Here is a 21,413-nt window from a genome sequence, read left to right on the forward strand (position 1 = left end):
TCTGCTCAATTATCAGTCTGCAATGTCTCTACAGAGCACTGACAAAGCCCGGCGTGGCTCTGCAGCAGGCTAGCATGAAGTGGTGCTACAGACAGCAAGGTAGGTGTAGGAGCTAAAATTTTCCTCCAAGCCTAGCTTTGGAGCTACCTATCCATGAGCACCTGTGTTCAGCAAGGTGCTGAATGGATGCTAAGGAACACGTGAGCTCAAGAAAAGGTTCCAACTTGTGTTTAAAATGTGATCCAGGTGTAGCCTATGTGAAATGAGCTATTCCAGTGCCAAAGGAATAGGTGTCCTCACACGAAGAGTTGGAAGACCAAGAAGGGTTGGCCCTCAACATCCAATGACCAAGCAGCCGTAGGATAGGAGCCAATGTCTTTGTCCCTTTCTGTCAGATACAAACCTTTCTGTTCAATATGAGAGCTGGAGTTGTGACTGCAGTGACTGGTAAGGGGGACAGCTCTGGGCACCTCTCTCCAGCTCTCATCTCCATCCCTGAAGACCAGACCTATACCCTACACCTCAAACCTGACAGTGCTCCACAGGGCTCGTCCCAGCTTACCAGTCTGAATAACAGGTTCCCCCTCTGTGTTAACTTCATAATTGCCTTCAATTTATGTTAGCAATTAGTTTGCCTTTCCACACATAACTCAGCTTCAGACACACCAACTTTTCAGGAAAAAAAAATCATTTACAGCAATATTACTTAGTTCATCCAGCTTGCTGGTTGTGTCTTATTAATGCCTAGGTACAAAAGACTGTTTTTTTCCTTCATTCTGACAGGGATTCTTGGAGTCTCTATGAGCAATTAGTATAAAATAGCTGTCCTGGGGAGACAGAATTAATAAAATAAAAATCCAAGCCCAAACTTGTGAATCTTCAATGTCTGGAATTTTGCATATTTTTTTATTCAATAAAAGATACATTAGTAACTAACAATCTTCCCCAAAATACGTCAGCTATTAAATAAAAGACTAATAGCTTTTCCTTAAAGGTTTCACAAGTTAATTTTAATGATTTTTTCAAGTAGAAGAATAATGTCATATTCCAGGAGATCAAAGACTATCCTGTTTCACATACGATGCTTCAATATTTGATTCTTCTCCTTTCTCCCAATCCCTCCCTTTTTTATTTATTTATTTATTTGTAGGACAGCATTTTCATAAAGAGGTACCATTTTTGAGAGTATAATTATCACTGGAGTTCCCATATGGACCTTCAAAAGACTGTTGGCAGCATCATTTCATCTTCTTTTTGTTGGAGCTTGTGTAACGTGAAAAGTATGCAATACGTTCTGCAGTAGGAAAAAAAATAATAAGAGAATGCATGAAGACATTACATGTAACGTGGCCCAAACTGGTATTTCACTAATGTGTGTATAACCTGCTTTATAGAACCATTTCTTAACCAGGCTTAATTGTTATTGATTAGTTCTGCCCACTGTTCCAATATCAATCGTTATTGAAATAATCTCCATATCCCTTATTAAACGTGCATCTGTTTCCATGGGAATGCATTTTTAAATAAGAAATGCTATTTGAATATTATTGGTTTTACTGGTTGTTCAGGCACTTGGTACTGTGGTCGCCCAATCTGTCATAGTTAATCAACTCTCATCTCTTAACACTGGCTGCAGTTATCAATGAGTTGAGGATTAATATTCTGGGCGAAGCAGATGATAAATCATTTGTATATAATTAGTGTACAGCAAGGTTACAGCTGACATGAATTTTTATCTTAATTATGAGAGAAATTTGTTCCATTAATTTAATTTAGTTTGCATGAGTGGCTAGACACCTAACAAAGTTAATCTTACACCTGTCATTACAACATTAAGGAGAGTCTCATTTTCAAGCTGTAGACACAGATACTCTGGCATATAAGGATAATGTTGCTCATTCTGATGTGAAAATAGATGATCGTAGACAGAAGATATAGAGCCTACTCTTTTTAAAGTCTTCCCAGAGGATTTATGTGAGAATATTACAGAGATTCAAATCCTGTTGCCACTGTACTGAGTAGACTAATTTTTCTTCAGTCTCCCTTCTGTACTTCCTCATGAAAAAAGCTTGCAGTACTTACAAACAAAGGAAGACATTTTTGTCTTATTTTTATAGATATGTATTTTAATTACTTTGACTATGTACATACAGTTAACAGAAGGCATGTGACAATGCCATACACTTGTATGACATGATATCTGCATTAATAGCAACGGATGAGGAAATACGCGCTGCCTGCAATCCAGCCTTCATATTTATGTGAAAAAGAATTATTCATAACTTCATCTTCTACACAAATGGCAATTATGCAGGCATTTCTGAGGTTTCAGCACATTGAGTAAACCTAAATTCTGTGTTAATTATCCAAGCAATTATCAAGTCTGATAAATCATACATGATTGATAGATAAGGTGGGGCTGTTTGGGTAACAGGATCTGGTGTTAGTTATTTTGCTGATAATTAACCAAGCACCTAAATGAAAGAAGACCATTTGTGGCATCCCTTATAAAAATGTTTATCTGTATAGATTTGTTGATTATAGTTATTTTATTCTGGTAGGATGACTTTGGAAAAAGAAAAGCCAATACCTGAGTCTTCTTACAGCTAATGAGATGAGACTGAATACAGTGGAGACAGAAATATAACTGAAAATTGCATTCTGTGTTAGCTCAAGTCCAAATACATATTTGTAATACAAGCCAGTCTCCTTCACATTTGCAGCATAAAAATAACCCTTGAACAGAAACATTAATTGAACAGTAACTCAGATTAATGTTTTGTAATATTAGTTCACAATTATTACTCCCAGCTAGGGTCAAGAAGTATATAGTTGGATATTCACAAAGAAATGACTGATTTAAAAACAAAGAGCTCTAATGGAATTCAATAGTGCTTTTCAGTCATTCCAGTTGGCATCTCTATTACCTGAAATGATTCACAGTCCATTATGGGAGCTTCCATGCTAATAGAATGTCTATCTTCTGTAATACAGACACATCAGGGCACTAACTGAGAATCTGTCACAATGAATTTCATCTAGATTTCACTTCATCTCTTCATGGACTGTAAAATTTGCTCTTGTACAATGCCTAAATTTACTGTGGGTAATTGAGAGAGATCTATAGATGCAGCACATGGTAAAAAGAGGCTTTCCAAAGATCTATTGTAAATTGTGCAGATTTGGTTCAGTTGGGCAAAGATTATGAAGTGCTGAACATCAGTCTTTGCTAATTAAATGTTTTTGGTGAGCTGTGAAAATATTGTGAATGGATCACAGTGAATAGGAAAGTGGAAAAAGGCAATCTGCTTAAAATGTCTCTCTTGCAGCTGGGACAGCAATGAAAAAGCTTTTGAAATATAAGAAACCCAAAAAAGAGGAAGGCAAATGAGTAAAAGTAGGCCCCATTACCCCTCGCAAGACTTATGGATCATATCAAGTAGAGCTATGATATTTTTTATCTGCCTTGTGTTTACATAGTGTAAAGTGGGATATTACCCACTTAATCTGACTTCCTCTAGTCCTTTAGAAAATCATCCTTAAACAGTGCAGGTAACTCCATTTTATTTTTGTAACCGAGATTACTCATCTTAACTAAAAATGTTGCTGTTAAGTTCTATGCATGGACCGTTGATAAAAAATTAAAATAACATTTAATGCGTGGATCATTTTTTTTCCCAGCTGAATACTTACTGCTCTGCTCATGAAACAGATATACTGGGCATTTTCAACCTTTTTTTTTTTTTTTTTTTTAAATTTTACTTGTTCCCATTAAAAGCTAAATGAAATTATTGGTCTCCTTACCAATCACAGACTTTAATATTTGTTGGCCAATTACGATTGTGATATATTCTATAGCTTTTTTCCTAAGCCACAAACTGAATAATAGCATCATGCTCCACTGCAACTGAAGTGATCTCAGCCTTTACATTAGGAGAAAATCAGAATGGTATGACTGCAGTTCATTACTGAAATAGGTAACTGATGAACTGAAAAGACAAAGGGCATTGTTAAATGAAATGTCATTATTAGAGCTGCTCATGTTTAACAAATGTACTGTAAGTTAATTCAGTGGTGTTTTCTCCAAAGTTCTCTGGAGGAGGTTCACTATTCATGCTTATGTTCTTTACACGTTCAACATATTTTTATTTTCCTCAAGGAAACAGTGCTAACTAAGCCTTAAATAAACACCAGTTAAACTGTTGGAAAAAAAAAAAAAGTTTAATCAGCTTTTATCTCCATCAAGGTTTACCTCCAGAGCTCACCGAGTGATATCTGAAAGACAAGACTTTTAAAATGTTTTTAAACGTTTATTGATATCTTGTTTGAATAAATGCCTTGTTTTCCTTGAAGGATATTGGAAGGTAAATTCTAAGTTTCATGAGAAAAAGGTTTAGCCTTTAGGCTCCAATTCAGCAAATGACTATGCAATAAAGCACTTTGGCACGTGTTTAATGTCAGGACCTGAAGTATCTGTTTTAATATGTTGCTGAATTGGGGCTTTAAAACAAAAGCAGAATCTTGGACCTCATATTTTAAGAGCTGTGTAAAAGTGGTGTTCTGATATTAAAGAAAAAACATATCATACTTTCAGCATCTGTGGGAAACTGTTTGCATTGCCCCAGAGGTGATAAAAATAATTTATGGACCCCAGTATTTTTCACAACAAGGAAATGACCTCAGCTTTGGCAATCTGAGGTAGTTAGTGAAGCTTTTCTGCTACATTTATGGATATACTTGAGCTACATATTCTTTGACCTGTATTTTAGATTTATTGGCAGATACATAAGTCACAGTAAATAACCTAAAAAGCAATTGATGCTCTGTGCATTTTGTGCATAGACTGATTGACAGATTAAGAATGCTGCTGCTTCTCAAGTGATTGAAACTTGTGCCCTTGCTTGCTATAAATTTGTCTACTGGGGTGTTATGCACATTTTTTTTTAAACAAAAATTCTAGTATAACTGGAAGATTAAAAGCATATTCAGACTATGGTATGTGTGAATATGAACTTGAAAAGAAAATATGTAGTTATGCATGCTACGATAAGGGCAATCAAACTCTGAGAGCAGCCCTGAAGCCCTCTCTTCTCCAAGCAGTCCCACTGGCTTGATTTCCTTAGGAACAATTTCTTCTTAGGAACAGTGCTACAGAGTCCTCCTCTGTGTTGCAGAGCATTAATGGCCCGAAAGAGGGGCACAAGAAGGGATCCTCTCCTGCTACCACGGCATTTATGTACAGCTCATCACTGTCAATAGCTGAGGACTTCAGCCAAAACTTGTTAATGTCTCAAACAGGTTTTGAAACGAAGATCTGTGCCTTGACTGCCCTATCCTCCTTGAGCATCTCGCATAACTGTATAGGGCTGTGTAATCCCCGTGGTGTGGGATGGAGGAAGCGTTGTGTTGGGTTTCCCTAAGTGGATCAAGCAATGAGCAGTAAGTAAGGGAGAAAAATATTGCATATGATGGTCTAGCATCTTCTTGGAAAGCACAAACCCTGCAAGCATGGTCTTTCATGATACCGCTATGCAACTAACACATTAAAGGCATTAAGTAGACATCCCTAGTATCTGTCCATCCCTTTTTCACTTTAGGCAAGGAATTTAAAAGTTGCAGTCAAACATCTCTCCTGACATCTCCATCGTTTGCCTGCTGGAAGCTGGAAAACAAACATCCCCTTCTACCATCCTTCTGCCAGAAGTGAGATTAATTGAAAGTGTGAAGCAGGGCTGAAAAAGTTTTTATCTTAATCATTTTGTTGTTGGGGTTTTAAACCAAGTTATTATTAACCCTTTTATGCAGCTTTTGTGTTGTGAAAAAAAATGGCATTATAAAAGTTGTAAAGCAACCCATGGTGATATATCCTCATTCCCTCAAATGTGGCACAAGATACTAAATAAATGATAATAAAGAATAAAAGTTTACTCACTTGCAATTGAGCTTCATCCTCATCTGTGCAGATATACATAGATTTTAAATACAGATTTAAGAAAGTAAAGATAGCAGAGTCTGTATGTTCTACTGTTTCTCTGACCAAAACCGTCACAAACATAATAAATATGACTTGGATTACGAACAGCAATGAATGAATTAATATTTTCTGCTACCTCGATGTACCTAAGTCATCCCACGGGTGATCTGTGCACTGGAAATGAACCTTGCAGGCTCTGACTACGCACGGAGCTCTCATCTCTCTGCAGCAATACAAGCCTGCAGGAAAAGCACAGGGGCTCGGTCACTGGCACCCATTTGTTGAACTTCGCTGCCATCTGCTGGTTCACAGGGTAACCTGTCCCAGGGCCGGGAAATGGCCGAGGTGGTGCCACATCACCGCCAAGGCTTCAGTGCCCTGCACAGGACATGAGGGTAGTATTTGCCCATATGGTTTATGACCCATGGGACACCAGGCTACTGCTACCGCTCTCAGGAGGTCTTCTGACAGACCAGGAGATGCTGTGTGCCCACTGAAGTGTTAAAATGGGCAGTGAAGATTAAATCAGAAACAATCCTGGTACAGACTACTGCGTGATGCCATCCTCTGCACGCTCGTACCCCACCCAGGGCAGCTTTTCACCCCAGCCACGTCTTGTCAAGGTTCCAGCAACACCAGGCTAAGTAATGGCATTGCTCCCTCTGCTCACTCCCTCTTCTCCATTTTCCTCCCACAAGGGGAAACCTTCCTCAGTGTCCTTTTCCATTGCCCTATCTGCCCTCAAATAGATCCTGAAAATCCCATCTTTTCCAACTAAAAAGAACCTAGAAGAAGAGCTTGAAAAGTAACCAGTAACTCTAATGTCTCTCATTGTGTGCAATGGAAACATGGGCAGTTTTTCAGGCAGAGAGGACCAGCCCAGATGGATCATCAACTCATGTCATTGAGTGTGTCAAGTAGTTCCTTCCAGCCCAATTATCACCTGATGCTGGCATTTTCGCTGTATTTATCAAACAGAAGTATCCTCAGGGATAACTGGGTGCATTCAGAAACAAAATAAGTTTAAAAAGAAAAAGAAAAAGAAAGAGGACTGCATGCAAAGACTATGAATTCATACAATAGAGTTGTATTACGGAAAACATATGAAGAGTACAAGATATTTTATCACTGCTGAATGCAGTTAGAGATAGGAGGAGGTCTGTAAAAGCAAATGACAATTCTTTGGCTTGACTCAGTACAAAGCAACAGAAATCTTTACTTTGACCTCAGCAGGCTTTGCATGAGACTGTCAATAAAACTACTGTGCAAGCTAAAGAGATTCTTGAAGATTAACCTAAATATTGTGCTTAGATAGTTAATCTGATGGCCTTGAAAGTTAAATGATGATATTACATTTACTACAAATAGCTTAGTTTTCCTCTGCAGTGTCAGGGATATGCTCTTGTCAGAAGCAGGTTACTCCTCTAGTATTAACTCTTTCCCCATGGCAACACCTCCAACTCCTTGCTTTTTCTGATTTTTTTTTTAATTACTATAAAGCTTGATAATCAATACAGCTGCAGAAAAAGCAAGATACAGTCTATCTCCCCTTATGTCTTAGCAATAAAATTGCAGTTCCATCCTGATCTCAGAATATCAGTTGCTATCAGAGCTAAGTTATGAACTACAAGGCATTAAAAAAATGTAGCTCGATTTTCAGATACTGTTAAGTGCAGAGCTGGCAGTTAGAGAAATCTTATTTTGCCTCATAAATGGGGTGAATTTGATAGGGAATTCAGTGAAAAAGCATCGGAAAGAACACCAGCACAACAGTTTCCAAGTGCAACAACAACCTTTGGGGCGACCAGACTTGCATGAGAGTTCTCCAACACTGGGTTACCTCTAGCACCAGCAGGTGTTCTGGTGGACAGACTCAGGTCCCCAGCCCTTCTTAAAAAGCTCTGGATGAGGCATGGAACAAAATACTCATCTTCCACCTCTTAAATGAAAATTAAATGAAAAACTGTATAAAGAACGTGGTCTAGAGCTGAACAAAGTCACAGGCTAGAGATTCTTTCTTTCTTTCTTACTTCTCCATAAAGTGTTTGAAATAATAGTTCTGACTCTAACCCTTTCACAACTCATTTCTTCTTCTCTATGGCTTCTCCTACATGAACAGCCAAGCTTTTGCACAGCGAACCAGCATATATGCAGGCAGCCTTTCCCTCTTCCAGAAGCTTTTCAGAACTGTCTTAACACTGGAAATTCTGCCTCTGCTGGCAAGTCCATGGCTCATCACTGGCATTTCTGACACTGCACAGCATGACAGCCCCTGTTTGCCATCTTATTTTGGAACCCCATTTTACTTCTTACCAAAAGCAGAGTTGTTTGTTCTCTCTCTTACAGCTCAGCACAAACCTGTTTTCTGTGAGCATCTCAACACTCTGACCCTCGCTAAGAACAGCTGCAACTTTTCTCCTGCTTGTGCTGACTTCACCTCTCGCCACTCTACAGCATGCTGCCTCACTTCATATACACCTCCAGAAATAAAGGCAGGCGAGTCTTGATGTGATGTTCTGATACAGCATATGCAGCTCATTTCAGCCTACTTTCCGAATAAAATAAATAAATAAATAAATAAATAAAGCAGGTTATTTTCTGCTATACAAAGGGAGACTATAGCAGAAGGACTGACTACAAGGGAGAAAGCTATAGAAGAGATTGACAATAAAGAAAATGCATTGCCAGATTTTTCTTTAAATCTGCAGTAGAAAGGGAGCTGGGAGAGAACCTAGCCAGAAGAGATGAAGACAGCAGTGTCCTTAAGCTCAGTAGAACAATTTAACAAATTTAAAATTTTATCAAATTTTAACAAAATTTTAACTAAAGAACAAACTAAGACAGTCACTTCTGCTCCATGCTGACCATGCTGAACTGCCAGCTTGCAGCAAGGCTCGGTGCTGCCTGCTCAGCTTCCCACCAGCCCCAGGCTTCCCACAGTGAAAGGAAATAATTCCTGCTGGATCCATCTGCAGGAACGGGTGGCTTCTTAGGATGGGATTCTACTTTACAGAAGGTCTGAAAAACAGCATCACTGTGTCTCTGCAGTTACAGTAGTACTGGCCAGGGGTACGGTGCAAAAGGAGCATGACTAAGCTCTACGAGCAGCTCCAAGAGACAGAAAGCTGGAAGAGGTGATTATATTCCCTACACAGAGGCTGATTTAGGAGGTAAGAGGTAGTTGCACATCTACTTCTTATACTAAGCAAAAGTAGCATGGATCCTAAGTAAGAGGGCAGCAGTAACGGGAAGCAGAGCTTGCTGGAGGCAGCTTTTAATGCTTGCTTTGTGAATGAGCCATGTTTTGAATTGCCATTTGGACCAGACTAGACTGGACAGCCTCCAACATAGCCCAACTGTTAGTGTGTCTGTAGGAATGTTTTTCCGAGTTGCAAAGTCACGGAAGTTACAAGGCATCCCCTTCCATCTGTTTCTAGGAGTAGTCACTGATAAGAGGGCATGCTTTGGGGATGCACAGTATAACTCCAAACATATTACCTCCAGCTTTTCAAACTCACAAGAATATGAACTGCTGGAGACAGCAGAGAAATTGCTAGGAGAATTCTACAACAAAAAAGACCTCATTAACTTTGAACTACAAAAAAAAAAAAAAAAAAGTCCAACACATTCACTGGAGTCAACCAAATTGCTGCTTATGAGTTGACTGATAAGAAAAACGCTAACAATCTTAGAGGTAAATCTTTGTCCTAAGTGGCCTGCTTAAAAGACGTGAGGCTGTGTAATAAGGCATTGCCAGTTCTCCCTGTTTTTGTTATGGGCTCTGCAATATTCAGTGTTTGTCTAAAGCCTGGAATCAAGAGATTAGGTGAACGTCTCTGTTTTAATTAAGAAACAAACACGAAAGGTTTTCTTCATTTTGTCATTGCTGGAAAAAAAAAAGGGGGGGGGGGGAGAAAAAGAAGAAAGAAAAAAAAAGCTCTCCAAGGGCTCAAAAGCCAAAAAGCAGGCAGAAGAACCTTCATATTGATATATAATTTAGATATATTAAATCACCTGATTAAAGTCAGTTACGTTATTTATGAGATTGAATTTAAGTCAATTACATTATTTATGGAGATTGAATTTTTAATGTTCGTTGTTTAGTAACACTGACGATGCCATATCCATGAGGCATCAGGTTTCTTTATTAAAAAACCCATCCTTTAATCAGCAGCAAAACAGCTTCAGAGAGATCCACACTCAAGCCAGCTGATTCCTTTCTGATATCACCGGTGAAGGAAAAATAGCAGGTAGCACCGATAGCTGCTGCTACCTGTATGCCTGCGACTAAGCAGGAGAGAATAAGGAGCATGCATCCACGGCTGTTTCCAAATCGACCTGCCACATGACTGCCATTAGATGCACAGCAGGATGGCAATGCCGCCCTGTGGCACGTAGAAAAGGAAATAACCTTGTGTGGAAACTTGCAGAGCTGTTGAAGAGGGATCTTCCCCTTCTGGCATGTGACCGTTGGTGAGACTGAATCACAAATATCTGAGCTAAAAGGAAGAACTTCTGCTGAAGCTGACCCTCAGTTGCAAGCAGTGCGTGCCTTTCTGGCTGCAGTACGCACGTGGTCTTGCCATTAGGTGGGACTGTGAATGAGCGTAGGCTGCTTACTCTCTCTGCATGAGACAGCTTCTTCCAAGCTTCAGAGACAGCTGAATGTAATGAACTTTCACGGTTAATGGAAGCCTGCTAGGTGGGTTTTTAGCAACTGAGCTAGAACCTGGGTCTTCTGGGCTCGGCGCTCTCTTGCTTTCTATTTTTGAATTTTGTCCTGTAACAAGTCTTAGAGCCCTTGTATGAATTGGCAACTAAGGCTTTTGGAGCTGTAATGTTTTTCTTCCCCACCCTTTTGGAAACTGATAGACCTGATCTCTAACTTGTTTTTTAATAAAGTGATTTTTCTCCAACTCATCGACTGCTCCAGCCTTCTTCAGTATTCCTCCCTGCACAAAACAGTAGGCTTACCAGTTGGGTGTCTCTGCCACAGCCTGATCAACACCGAAACAAGGCTGATATTTCTAGGAGTCATCACAGGCGGGAGATTCATCACCCCGCTGATGTGAGGTGGTGGGAGGAAGCAAGGCGTATCACTTCTCTTTCAGGATAACCGCCATATGCTATGCACAGACTTCCTCAGACATGCGGCCCAGTTTTATGCCAGGTGACATTCTGATGATAATCTTTACACTTTGGAGAGGATAATGCTTTACCATCTTATTAAGTGAATGATTAGATTAATATTATGTGGATCAGGATTATGTGATAAATTAAAAAATAACTTGGTAATTATGTGAGCATGAATTTTTCATGAATTATATGCTTAGCACTCCTGCGTAACAGTTAAGAATTTCCATGGTTTCCACATTCTTGACTTTTATCTAATTTTTGGCAAGATTCCCTGATCTTTAGGGGTTTTGTACAGTTTTGAAGTATGAGAGAGTTAGGCTGCACAAACCAAAGACTTATAAAACCAGTTCTTTGCAGACTAAAATTCCAGAAGGTGTTTTCTAAGCTTAGCATAATTACTAATTGCTTTTATTGATTTCTAACTAAATTCACTTTAATTTGCCCTTGAACTTAAAGGAAATGGGGGTGATCATCACTGTGAAAAAGAATCTATTTAGAAAAAAAAAAAAAATTATTTGTTAACTTTCAGGTTCAGTTTGTTCTGAAACTAGCTATGATTTGCAAATGATAGTCAGGTTACGATCCATGCTTTTTCCCTACCTCTGGATATCTAGAATGGCAAAAGTTAATTCATTTTTCATAATAATCACTTCTGTGGAAACAGAAAATCTTTGTAAAGACAGTTAAGCCAAGCTTCTTGAATACTGAAGGAAAAAAAAAAAAGCTTGGATCACACACAGAAAATCCTTGAAATGTCTGGTGCAATAAAACTTGGTACCGCATTTCATGGGGCCTATAAAATCTGCTCCAAAGCCACCTAAAAAATGGCTCAGAACAACTCAGAGAACGCTTGATTTAAATTATGAGAACTTCTTGTGATTTAATGGACAGAAGAGATACAGTCACCATCAGCTTAGATTTTTTTTAGCACGCTCAATCTTGTACTCCTTATGCATAACTGAATAATGTACTAAAGCATATTAAAGCACAGCGAGACAGGCTTTCCAAAATACAGGCTCTAACCGAACACCACAAATATTTCCCAATAGCAGAAGAACATGGTGTTGTGCCTGGTGTCACCAGATGGTGCTCTTCCACCATTTGTCAAAGTGTTTGCCTTCGCGTAAGCAAGTTTCTACTCTTAAAAATATGTTGTTCTAATGTCAGTTTTGGATTGTGCCAGAATCTGCTTGGAAGTAGTTGGAAGACGGGGGCAATGGAGTCAAGGTAGCCAAGTTTGCTTTTCATTTAGGGCTTAGTTGCTGTCAGTATAAAATTCCTAAAAGATATTAAAAATGTCTTTTAGGCTAAAATTCCTAATGTTAGGAATTCCTAAATTTAGGAATAAAATTCCTAAAATTCAGGCTAAAATTCCTAAAAGACATTAGACTATTAGTGTCGCAATGAGGTAATAGTATCAGAAGATGGAAGATTTGTTAACGTTTTTGATCCATTTTTTTCACCAGAAAAGGTTGTTTTCAAAGTCAATAAATTGAAGTAATTCTCAATACAATGATTGTAGTTCACATCAAAGGAAAAGTCCTATTTACTTGAATAAAGCAGGAATCAGGTAAGAAGTGGGACTGTCTTTGGCACCTCACAAGCCCTTCCGCTCAGCCTTCAGCCTATTTTCGTTTTTGCCTAACTCTGTTCAAGGCTGCACTTCAAGTGCTTGCCTTGCATCTCTACTTTTCTGTCTTTTCTACTGCTACATCACTGATATTTTCTCTTGCTCCGCTTACTACTTCTCCATTTTCAATTGTCTTTCACGAAAACTGACGTGGAAAAAGAAAAGCTGGAGAAACTCCTCCACCTTAGTCTTTCTCTTGGCAGAGATGTGCACCTGTGAGGTCTGTTACTGTTCCAGATTATCTGTCTGCACAGGGGAAATTAATTGCTCATTCTTATAACTATTTTAAGGGAAGGATGTGCCATACTATCATGACACATAGGAGGTAAAGTCTAAATCCATATATTTTGCCTAAAAAAAAGCAAAGGTGAAAATACACAACTCTCTGCCCCTTTGTAAAGATTTGTCCAAGACAGTCTGTGATCCAACAACCTCTGTTCTTTTGTTTGAACAACGAATAAATCTTAAGGCTTGATTCTATTTGGAAAAGTTTTACCTGTTAAAAGCATAACATAAGTTCTGCTTTTTCTTTTCCAACAATTCCAAATCAGATTTGCCCAGTCTAAATATAAAAATGAAACAAAACATTTCTCCCTGGTGCTAGCTTCACAGATACAGCTGTGATCCGACTGAAATTTAATATCCTGGCCCAAATCGAGGGCTGCGTGATGCATTTACAGTGCAATTGTTCTCATTTGCTTTGTACTTTCTCAGGTAAGGACTCCATGACTCAGACTTAATTAGCTGTTCCGTGGATGATACACGAGTCAGAAAAAGCCCACTGCATTCTCCCATAGATGCATTTCTCCCAACAGTAACAGCTACAGATGTCCTGAGACTTTCAAAAGAGATGTGTAACAGCATTGTCCTGAACAGGCTTCACCATGGATAATTGCTCCGTGTTGGTCTGCACTGTGCCTCTCCTTGCCTGGACTTTGCAATTTGCACCCATGTAGAAACAGAGCTGTCCCCGTGGTACCCATCCTCCCCATGAGCCAGAAAAGCCCCTGTGCCATCACAGCTCTGGAGAGCAGGGCAGAGAGGAAGGTGAAAGGTTGAAACCAGATGATTTGCTGCTTTTCAGTGCAGCTTTTCTGCCCGTCTGCATGTGTTCTGGGCTTCTAGCAGGAAACTCCATAAATATCAATTGTTAACTCCAATTTCTTCTTGGCAGCTCCTACTCCACAGTCAAAAATGTCCCAGATGAGAACCACAATTGTTGTTTGAAGGATGTTGTACTGACAGTTTTTAGGTCCTTATTATAAATAATGCCAGCCTAATTAACATTAGAGGAAAGAGATTATTAAGGCCAGAAGAGGCTTCTGAGTACGTTTCTCTCCCTTGTGCCACTATGAAAACGATGCCTCTATTTACCAGTTATGAAAACAAACTACTTTTGGTCTCCATGAGGATGTTGTCCATGGAAGAGGACTCCTTGGTAGCCTGATATTCAAAGTGGGCCCAGTAGGCACTCTCAAAATGAAGTTTCTTATCAAGTTTCTCCAAAATCGAAGAACCCAAAATGACCAGTCATTCGAATATTCTGACCATAGCCTTTGAGTGGTGTGACCAAAATCATGTTACTGCAAAAGAGAAGTCTGGTAAAAACTTTCCTATTAATCAGGTCTTCATGCTATTATCTTATTCTCCAGCCAGACCACTATGAGAGAGGTTTCACAGATGAAACTGTAAAGAGCATCAGCCACCAATTTTGCCAACTGTAGCCTACATAGACCTTGAAGGAGCTGTGTTTTTTTTTTCTTATCAGAACATCAAGATTTTCACCATTGGACTGTCTTGATCTCTACAAATTCCGCAGGCCATAAAGTTTTTCCTGTTCCACCTACTTAAAAACCAAACTGTTGCATGGCCCTTTGCTAACTACTGTCACCAAGAAGACAACTGTGAACGGGAGCTTCTTCCGTTTTCTCATCCATTACTTTCATCTTTTTTTTTTTTTTGCCTATATTTGCCTTGGATTTGCTTGCGATAAACGAGCAGCTTACTAAGTGAGATAAAAAATGGTCACATTAATTTTGCCAATCTTAATGAAAGAGTATTAAAAATGACACACATCATTTTCAAGAAAAAATTCTTGCTGTCTCCCTCTATGTTTTAAACTATTAAATGCTGGGAATAGGAATTATTCAGAGGAGAGACTGAATAGGATCTTGGTTAAACTGCACCTTCTAAATGTCACCAACGGATGCGATAGTAGGCATGTTTAAAACATCACTATTTAATGTCAACTGTGATTGCTGAAAGGGCACCATACTTTACAAAACATATCAGCCTGTCTGATGGGATGCAACGGTCTGCTGCAGCTTCTAACGCAATGGCTACTGTAACAGGTCTGTGACTTTTTCATTTCACAGTGCACAGCATCTCACTGCCACAGATGATAATTGGGAATTTGCAGTTGCCTACCGAATGGCCCCTCATGCCTATTACACTTAAGCAATAGATGAAGGGGGACTGAACAACTAAAAGGAGTTGGGCTACAACCAAGACAACAAAGAAGAAAAAGACAGTAAATGCATATAGGGGAAGACACTGCTGCTGTGCCTGGCAGTCTTGCTAATTCCAGAAATCTAGATGAAAACCTTCATGGCATGAATCATTTCATTGTGGATTGGGATGAAGGTCATTGGTGTGCTGGAGCTGCCAGGCACCAACATGGGCTGCAAACAGAGCTCACCCAAGAACTGAGCCACAGAAAAGAGGGCAAAAAATTGATACTGGTGTCAGAAGGCTTGGGTTCAGTCCCCCACAGTTGCCTTCAGCTTCTCCTGAAATTAGGTACACAACTGAGAAGATGCAATCATGATATTATTGAGGTCCATAGTCCAGGGAAATGACTTGGATCCTTTCTATTTACTCCAAGATATGTCCATGACAGTTTATTTATGTCATATATAAAAGAACATATTACCCCATCCAAAGGACCCTATACCAAAGGACCATTATGCAGGGAGTTATACTTATTTTATCGTATTTTATCTATCATGCAGAACTTACATAAAAAAAAAAAAAAGTCTTATAGACCATTGGAAAATTATCTAAGCCTATCTGACTATTTATCTAACTTCACCTGCCTAAGGATGAGTGGAGCCCTTGCTGTCGCTGTCACTACTCCACCTCATCTTTTAATTCTTGCTATGACAAAAAGCAAATATGTGCTGAAAGATACAGTGAAACCTGATTGCTACATTCAGTGGTGACCAAGTCTGTTACTGTCAGAAGTCCAGGCTGAACAGCAAAATAAATTTTATAGTTATAAAAAGTGAGGAAACTCTTTAGTTCAGCTTCATGGGGTCAAGATGAATGAAACTGAAAAATCAAGGCAGTATTGTTCAAAGCAGCTGCACCAAGAGCCAGAATGTGGCTGACCTTCACAGATCAAAATAGAGCAGGGAAGGGGAAAACTACGACTACAACTGAACCTCCTACATATTTGCAAGTACAAAATCTAGAGATCTGAGGGAAGGGAGGTTTTCCTTTTTACATTGTATGCCTCTTGGGACTTTTTTAAGACCTAATTGGTATTTAGAAGATTGATTATCTGAATGTCATAGGGGACAATGACTCTGAATAATCAGGTGGATTTGCATCACAATTAGGTATCAGAAAGCAAAGCTTCTGTAGACTATTTTATTGAGTTTCAAGTAATCAAAGTTGAGTTGTAATGACAATGGAGATGCATTTTTGTATTTTCATGCCTAGCCATATATCAGGTGTAGGAAAATTTCAGCCTTCACTGCAAAGGTGAAAAATGTTTCCAGTCCTCATGATCACACAAACAAAGAGCAAATTAAAAGAAGTAAGTATATCATTTTAATCAGCTTTGTGATGTTGGGTATCAATGCATGAGTTTTAAAGTCTATAGGACTTAGTTAGCCATCTGCCTCCTTTTCTTTACTGTGCTTCAAAAAGCCAACAAAACAGTAAGTTTTCCAGAGTAGGTTTGATTCCTCCCTTGTCTGATATGCAGTTAGTACTTAAGCCTCCAGTTCATACTGTCTTCTGGTTTTTACTTATCCTTTCCCTTTAATGTGCTTCTTTGGAAAGGAATTTTGTGACAGTACCATGGCACAGGAATCTTGTTTCTAAGTTGATGCTTCTTTTCAGTAGTTGTACTACAACCTGTGTAGGCCAATGCCTCCAAAGGTCCCATCCACCCCAAACACTGCTTCCGTTCAACTCTTCTTGTCCCTCTGCTTTGTTTCAATCTTTCTCTCCATGACAAGCAAATTAGAACCTTACAGTTCTCTGTGAGTAGAAAGCAGACAAAAAGCAGAAAGCTTGTATTGCTCTGGTGAGCACGTTAGCCGCTGGGCTGCAAAACAGTTTTCTGCAACTCTAATTAAGACATGGCCTGTGGTTATACCAGGACGCAGACTGAGCCAGTCTGGCATATTTTCGCTTTTATTATTATTGTTTTGATCACTCTGTCACAGAAGCAGTCAGTACGGACTTGCTTGTGTATGCTCTGCTGCCCTCCAACGGATGGAAAAGATGCTCTCGCATAGCTTTTCTTGTTACTTCACCTCCCTGAGATGTCTCTAGTTGCAGCCTAATACAGGGTTTATTTCTGATGATGCTCGGTGTATGGCAAAGAGCCTAGAAACTGAACGCCTGGGGTAAATTTGAAGAGAGATCGCCATCAGGTATTTCTGAAGCCGTAGTCAAGAAGAGAAGCTACCCTGCCTCCAAGCTGTGGATTAGTTTATTTCTGGGCTGTTATCACCCTGCAAATCCTTGTGTATCCACCTAACTTTACTCATGAGTCCAAAGTGCGGGCTGGGTGTTAGGAACTGGTGTCTGACGACAGCTTTCCAGCCCCTGGCCCTGCCAATGCGCTTAGTGCCACCACTGGGCAACAGGAGGCCTGCCTTGGGTAGATCTAGTGCTTGCAGATCCATTTGTGAGCTTGTGGTTTACGTCCACTGGATCTGCCAGTGGAATATGACAGAGGAATACGTATTCCAGTGGAATATCCAGCTGCCTTCCTAGTGGTCCGAACCCATGCGCGGGCCCCAGATGAGCCCCATGTTCTTTGGACAGTCGCTGCAGAGGCAGCACCAACCTAAGGAGGGTTCCTGAGGGGGAAGACCCATCTGCAGGCCAGAAAATATGTATTTATAACAGCCCGCCACCGCTGTTACTTCACAGACCACCACCAGGCTACAAACGAGGGGTGGAACCGCCTAGCAGGGCACGAGGCGTCTCAGATCACACCTCTCAGCAAGCTGCCAGACCGCCTCCTTTCAAAAATAAGAATTAAGGGGGAAATACAAAATAAATAAATAAATAAAAAGAATAAATTCGATTCAAACAGCGGTGCCAGGGACGCGAAGAGATCACCTCAGCCCGCCAGGGGCACGGGGGCACAGGGGGGTACCCCCAGGGGCGCTGCGGGCGGGGGCGGGGGCGGGGCGGCGCCGCGGCGGTTGCGCTCCGAGCGGTCACATGAGGCGCCGGGGAGCCGCGCAGCCCCCGCCCTCTTTCCCCCCCCTGCATTCCCCCCCCTCGGCCGCGAATGGCACGGCCCGGATGCGCTTGCACGCAAGGAGGGTGCGGGCGAACCATTGAGCGGGGGCGGGGGGACCCGGCAGCTGCCGGCTGGGAACACCCCCTGCTCTCGGGTGTTTGAGGGGGGGGTGGGGGGGAGGAGAGAGGACGTGACAGGCGGAGCGGCCGAACACCGGAGGGCCATGGTCGGCCCCCGGGGACAGGAGAGCCAGGGCCCCCAGCAGGTACCGTAGCAGCACCCCTCCGGCCCTTGCCCCGCCGCTGTGGGGCCGGTACTGGCCGCGGATGGGCCCGGCCCCGCGCCCTCCCTGCCCCTGACCCCATGAGGGGGTGCCTGGGAGGGGGTCTGGGGGTGCCGGGCTGCGCCCTGTGGGGGGCTTGGCAGGCTTTAACGGGCTCCGTGGGAAGGCGTAGCGGCCCCCTTCGGGTTATTTTTCCACCTTTCGTTTCCCTCAGAGGGTAAATGGGGGGGGCTGTGAGGTGGGAGCCCCCCAGCACCGTTGGCTAGTGCTGGCCTTGGGCAGAGAGCTTGGGTGCGCTGCGCCTGTGGTAAGGCACGAATATTCTGGTAGCTGGGGGAATTCATCCTATATCGTGGTGAAAAAGCACTTTACAAGAGTGCCCTGATAAAGCTTTAGGGCATTAGACCTATCCAGACTACCAGTCTGGAAAAAAAAAAAAAACCAGTTTAGTTTTTGTTACCTCCTTCCTTTGCATTTGCTTAAAATTGCATTACTTGAAAGGTGGAAATCCACAAAAAATTATCTACCTGTTTTTGTAAAAATATTACAGAAGTGCTAATGTGACTGTTCTGTTTTGTGAACCCTGAAATTGAAAGAGATCTGCAAAACAGAGAATAAATGAACTGTCTTATGGCCACAGGAGCAAAAACTATCAAGTGTGAGGCAAGCTGTGGACCTGGAGTTTGAACAGCAAAAGCAGATTAAAGTATTTAAATGTGTGGAGAAAAAAAAAAGTGATGTTTAATCCGTGCAGAAATGCATTACGTATTTAATGTTTTTCAGTTTAATGACGGAATTGTTAATGGAAGTCTAGGGTTTCCCTGATATGTCTCCTGTGTTAGGATAAAGCCTGGGAAATGTTCACTGGAAGAATGGAAGAGAAATACTGAATTAGTGTTGTATTGTTCATTTGTCAGGTTGAAACAAGAGAAGATGAGGAACAAAACATCAAGTTGACTGAAATTTTGGAACTGTTGGTGGCTGCTGGGTATTTCCGAGCAAGAATCAAAGGGTTATCACCCTTTGACAAGGTAAGACCAATGCAGTATTTTTTAAAAATCTTTTTTTTTTTTTTTTTAAGTATATGTGGGTTACATTTTTTTCCAAGTTAGTTTAGCAATTCTAGTTGATTTTATTTTTATTTTTTTAAAGACGCTTGCAACGCAAGAGGCTTTCCTATGTAAATGATTCTGCAAATGAGCCCCTTTGAGACAGGTCTCCTCTGTCTTGTAAAACATTTTTATGCAGCAAGGCCTGTTTTAAAAGAGACAATTGCAAGGGCAAGCAAATTGCTGATGTGCTTTTCTATGCATATTATGGCTTAAGTTAGAGTCATATACAGGGAACTTTGCTCCTCTCTGAATTGCAGTTAAAATTGCTAGAAAATATTTGGAGATAGCAACAATGCTTTTTACAAAGAAGTATTCATTAATTAGAAATGAGGAAGGATTTGGCTCAAGAGGCTTTGTGAAAGAATGGAATAGCTCGCTTAGTGAGGTTATTTTGGGGCTGTTTTTATGTGTCTTTAGAATGTCACGTATGTCAACTTTTCATTGTCCTAAACAGGAAGTATGTGATACCAACAGGGAGTGGAGTTCAGGCTGAAAAGAGACTTCTGAATTGTTCTAGTGCTGACTCGGTGAGAAATTCCTGAACCAAGGTTTCACCACGCAGAACTATGGCACAGTCTTTAAATGGACACTTCTGTTTTCTGCTCTTCCTTCCGAAGTAGCACAGCCCTGCTTTGCAGTACGGTTTTAGTTTCCGCAACCTGCGTGGGGTTACTGACCTTGGCTGTTAAGGAGACTGTGCACACAGACATAAAGTAGTTTCAAGGAGACTGCCTTAGGATGGGATGTTGTTGCACTTATGTCTAGAAGTGGATGCATCAGGTTTATACTTGCCTAAATATAATTGCAAAGTTACCATTTCATGACAATGCTCAACCTTTACAAAATGAGTGTTGCTATTGAAAAGGAGCTGGCTGTTAATATAAAAAGGATACTGGTTAACTGTTTTAGACTGGAATGTGAGAGGCCTATAGGGTATTGCAAGGTTTTCTAATACCTAAATTTGGTGTGTGACATGAAGTTATTTCACATTTAATCCCTTCTTTATGCTCATTGTCTTTGCATATATTTAGGTTATCTTGCATATGTTTTTGTAGGGTTGTCATTAAATGCTCAAGTAGTTTATGTAAAGTTGATGAGATGGCTCAGGAGTTTAAATATGCTTAAGGATCCCTAGGAATAGGCTCTGAAACAGATTTCTGTAGAGTTAGACATTTCCATTACAATGTTTACACTGTGCCTAGCAGTTGGTGTTGCAAATGTCAGCAAGCAAAGAATAACAGTGACAACAGTATTGTTAAATATATGAATGCAGAAATTATGATCCTTTATAAAATTTTGGTGTGGAATTATTGTATTGTATTACATGTGTACATAAATATTTATCCCATAACTATTTTAAAACTAATATTTAAGGCTAATAGAGTAATTTAGAGCATCATTAATTGTTCTGGCCTTTTTCCACTCCTTTTGTACATGGATATTGTAAGTAGAAGTTGATATATGCCTTCTATCCGTATGAATTTCAGTCTCTATGTAATAGTAGTGAGGATGGAGAAATTACGAAGCTGTAGTTTCTAAAATAAATAAAGCCTTTAAGATATGTTTGTTTTTACCTCTTCAGATTAAAGTGGAACTAACCATGCTTTTGATCCTTTGGTAGGTTGTAGGTGGCATGACATGGTGTATCACTACTTGCAACTTTGATATCGACGTTGATTTATTGTTTCAGGAAAACTCTACTATTGGTCAAAAAATGTAAGTTGTTGAAATGACGAAAGTGGTATTTTTTCTTCTTAGACAAGGAGAAGAGATGGGGGAGAATCACC

At 40.4% G+C, this 21,413-nt stretch overlaps 1 protein-coding gene across 3 annotated transcripts in view; it reads left to right on the plus strand.

The window, feature by feature from the left end:
* Nucleotides 1–18,359: 18,359 nt before the first annotated feature.
* CCDC93 (coiled-coil domain containing 93) overlaps nt 18,360–21,413 on the plus strand; it is a 40,926-nt gene continuing 37,872 nt past the window's right edge. Inside the window, exons 1-3 of one of the 3 annotated variants that reach the window (XM_035555975.1) lie at nt 18,360–18,496; nt 19,432–19,545; nt 21,248–21,342. In XM_035555975.1, the coding sequence (XP_035411868.1) occupies nt 18,455–18,496; nt 19,432–19,545; nt 21,248–21,342 (251 nt within the window). In that variant the 5' untranslated portion in view covers nt 18,360–18,454. Of the gene's footprint in view, nt 18,497–19,431; nt 19,546–20,080; nt 20,154–21,247; nt 21,343–21,413 lie in introns of those variants that run through there. The other 2 variants (XM_050711480.1, XM_050711481.1) reach the window with 2 other exon arrangements.

Source organism: Cygnus atratus, chromosome 6 (assembly GCF_013377495.2).
Source record: "Cygnus atratus isolate AKBS03 ecotype Queensland, Australia chromosome 6, CAtr_DNAZoo_HiC_assembly, whole genome shotgun sequence".
Lineage (NCBI taxonomy): Eukaryota > Metazoa > Chordata > Aves > Anseriformes > Anatidae > Cygnus > Cygnus atratus.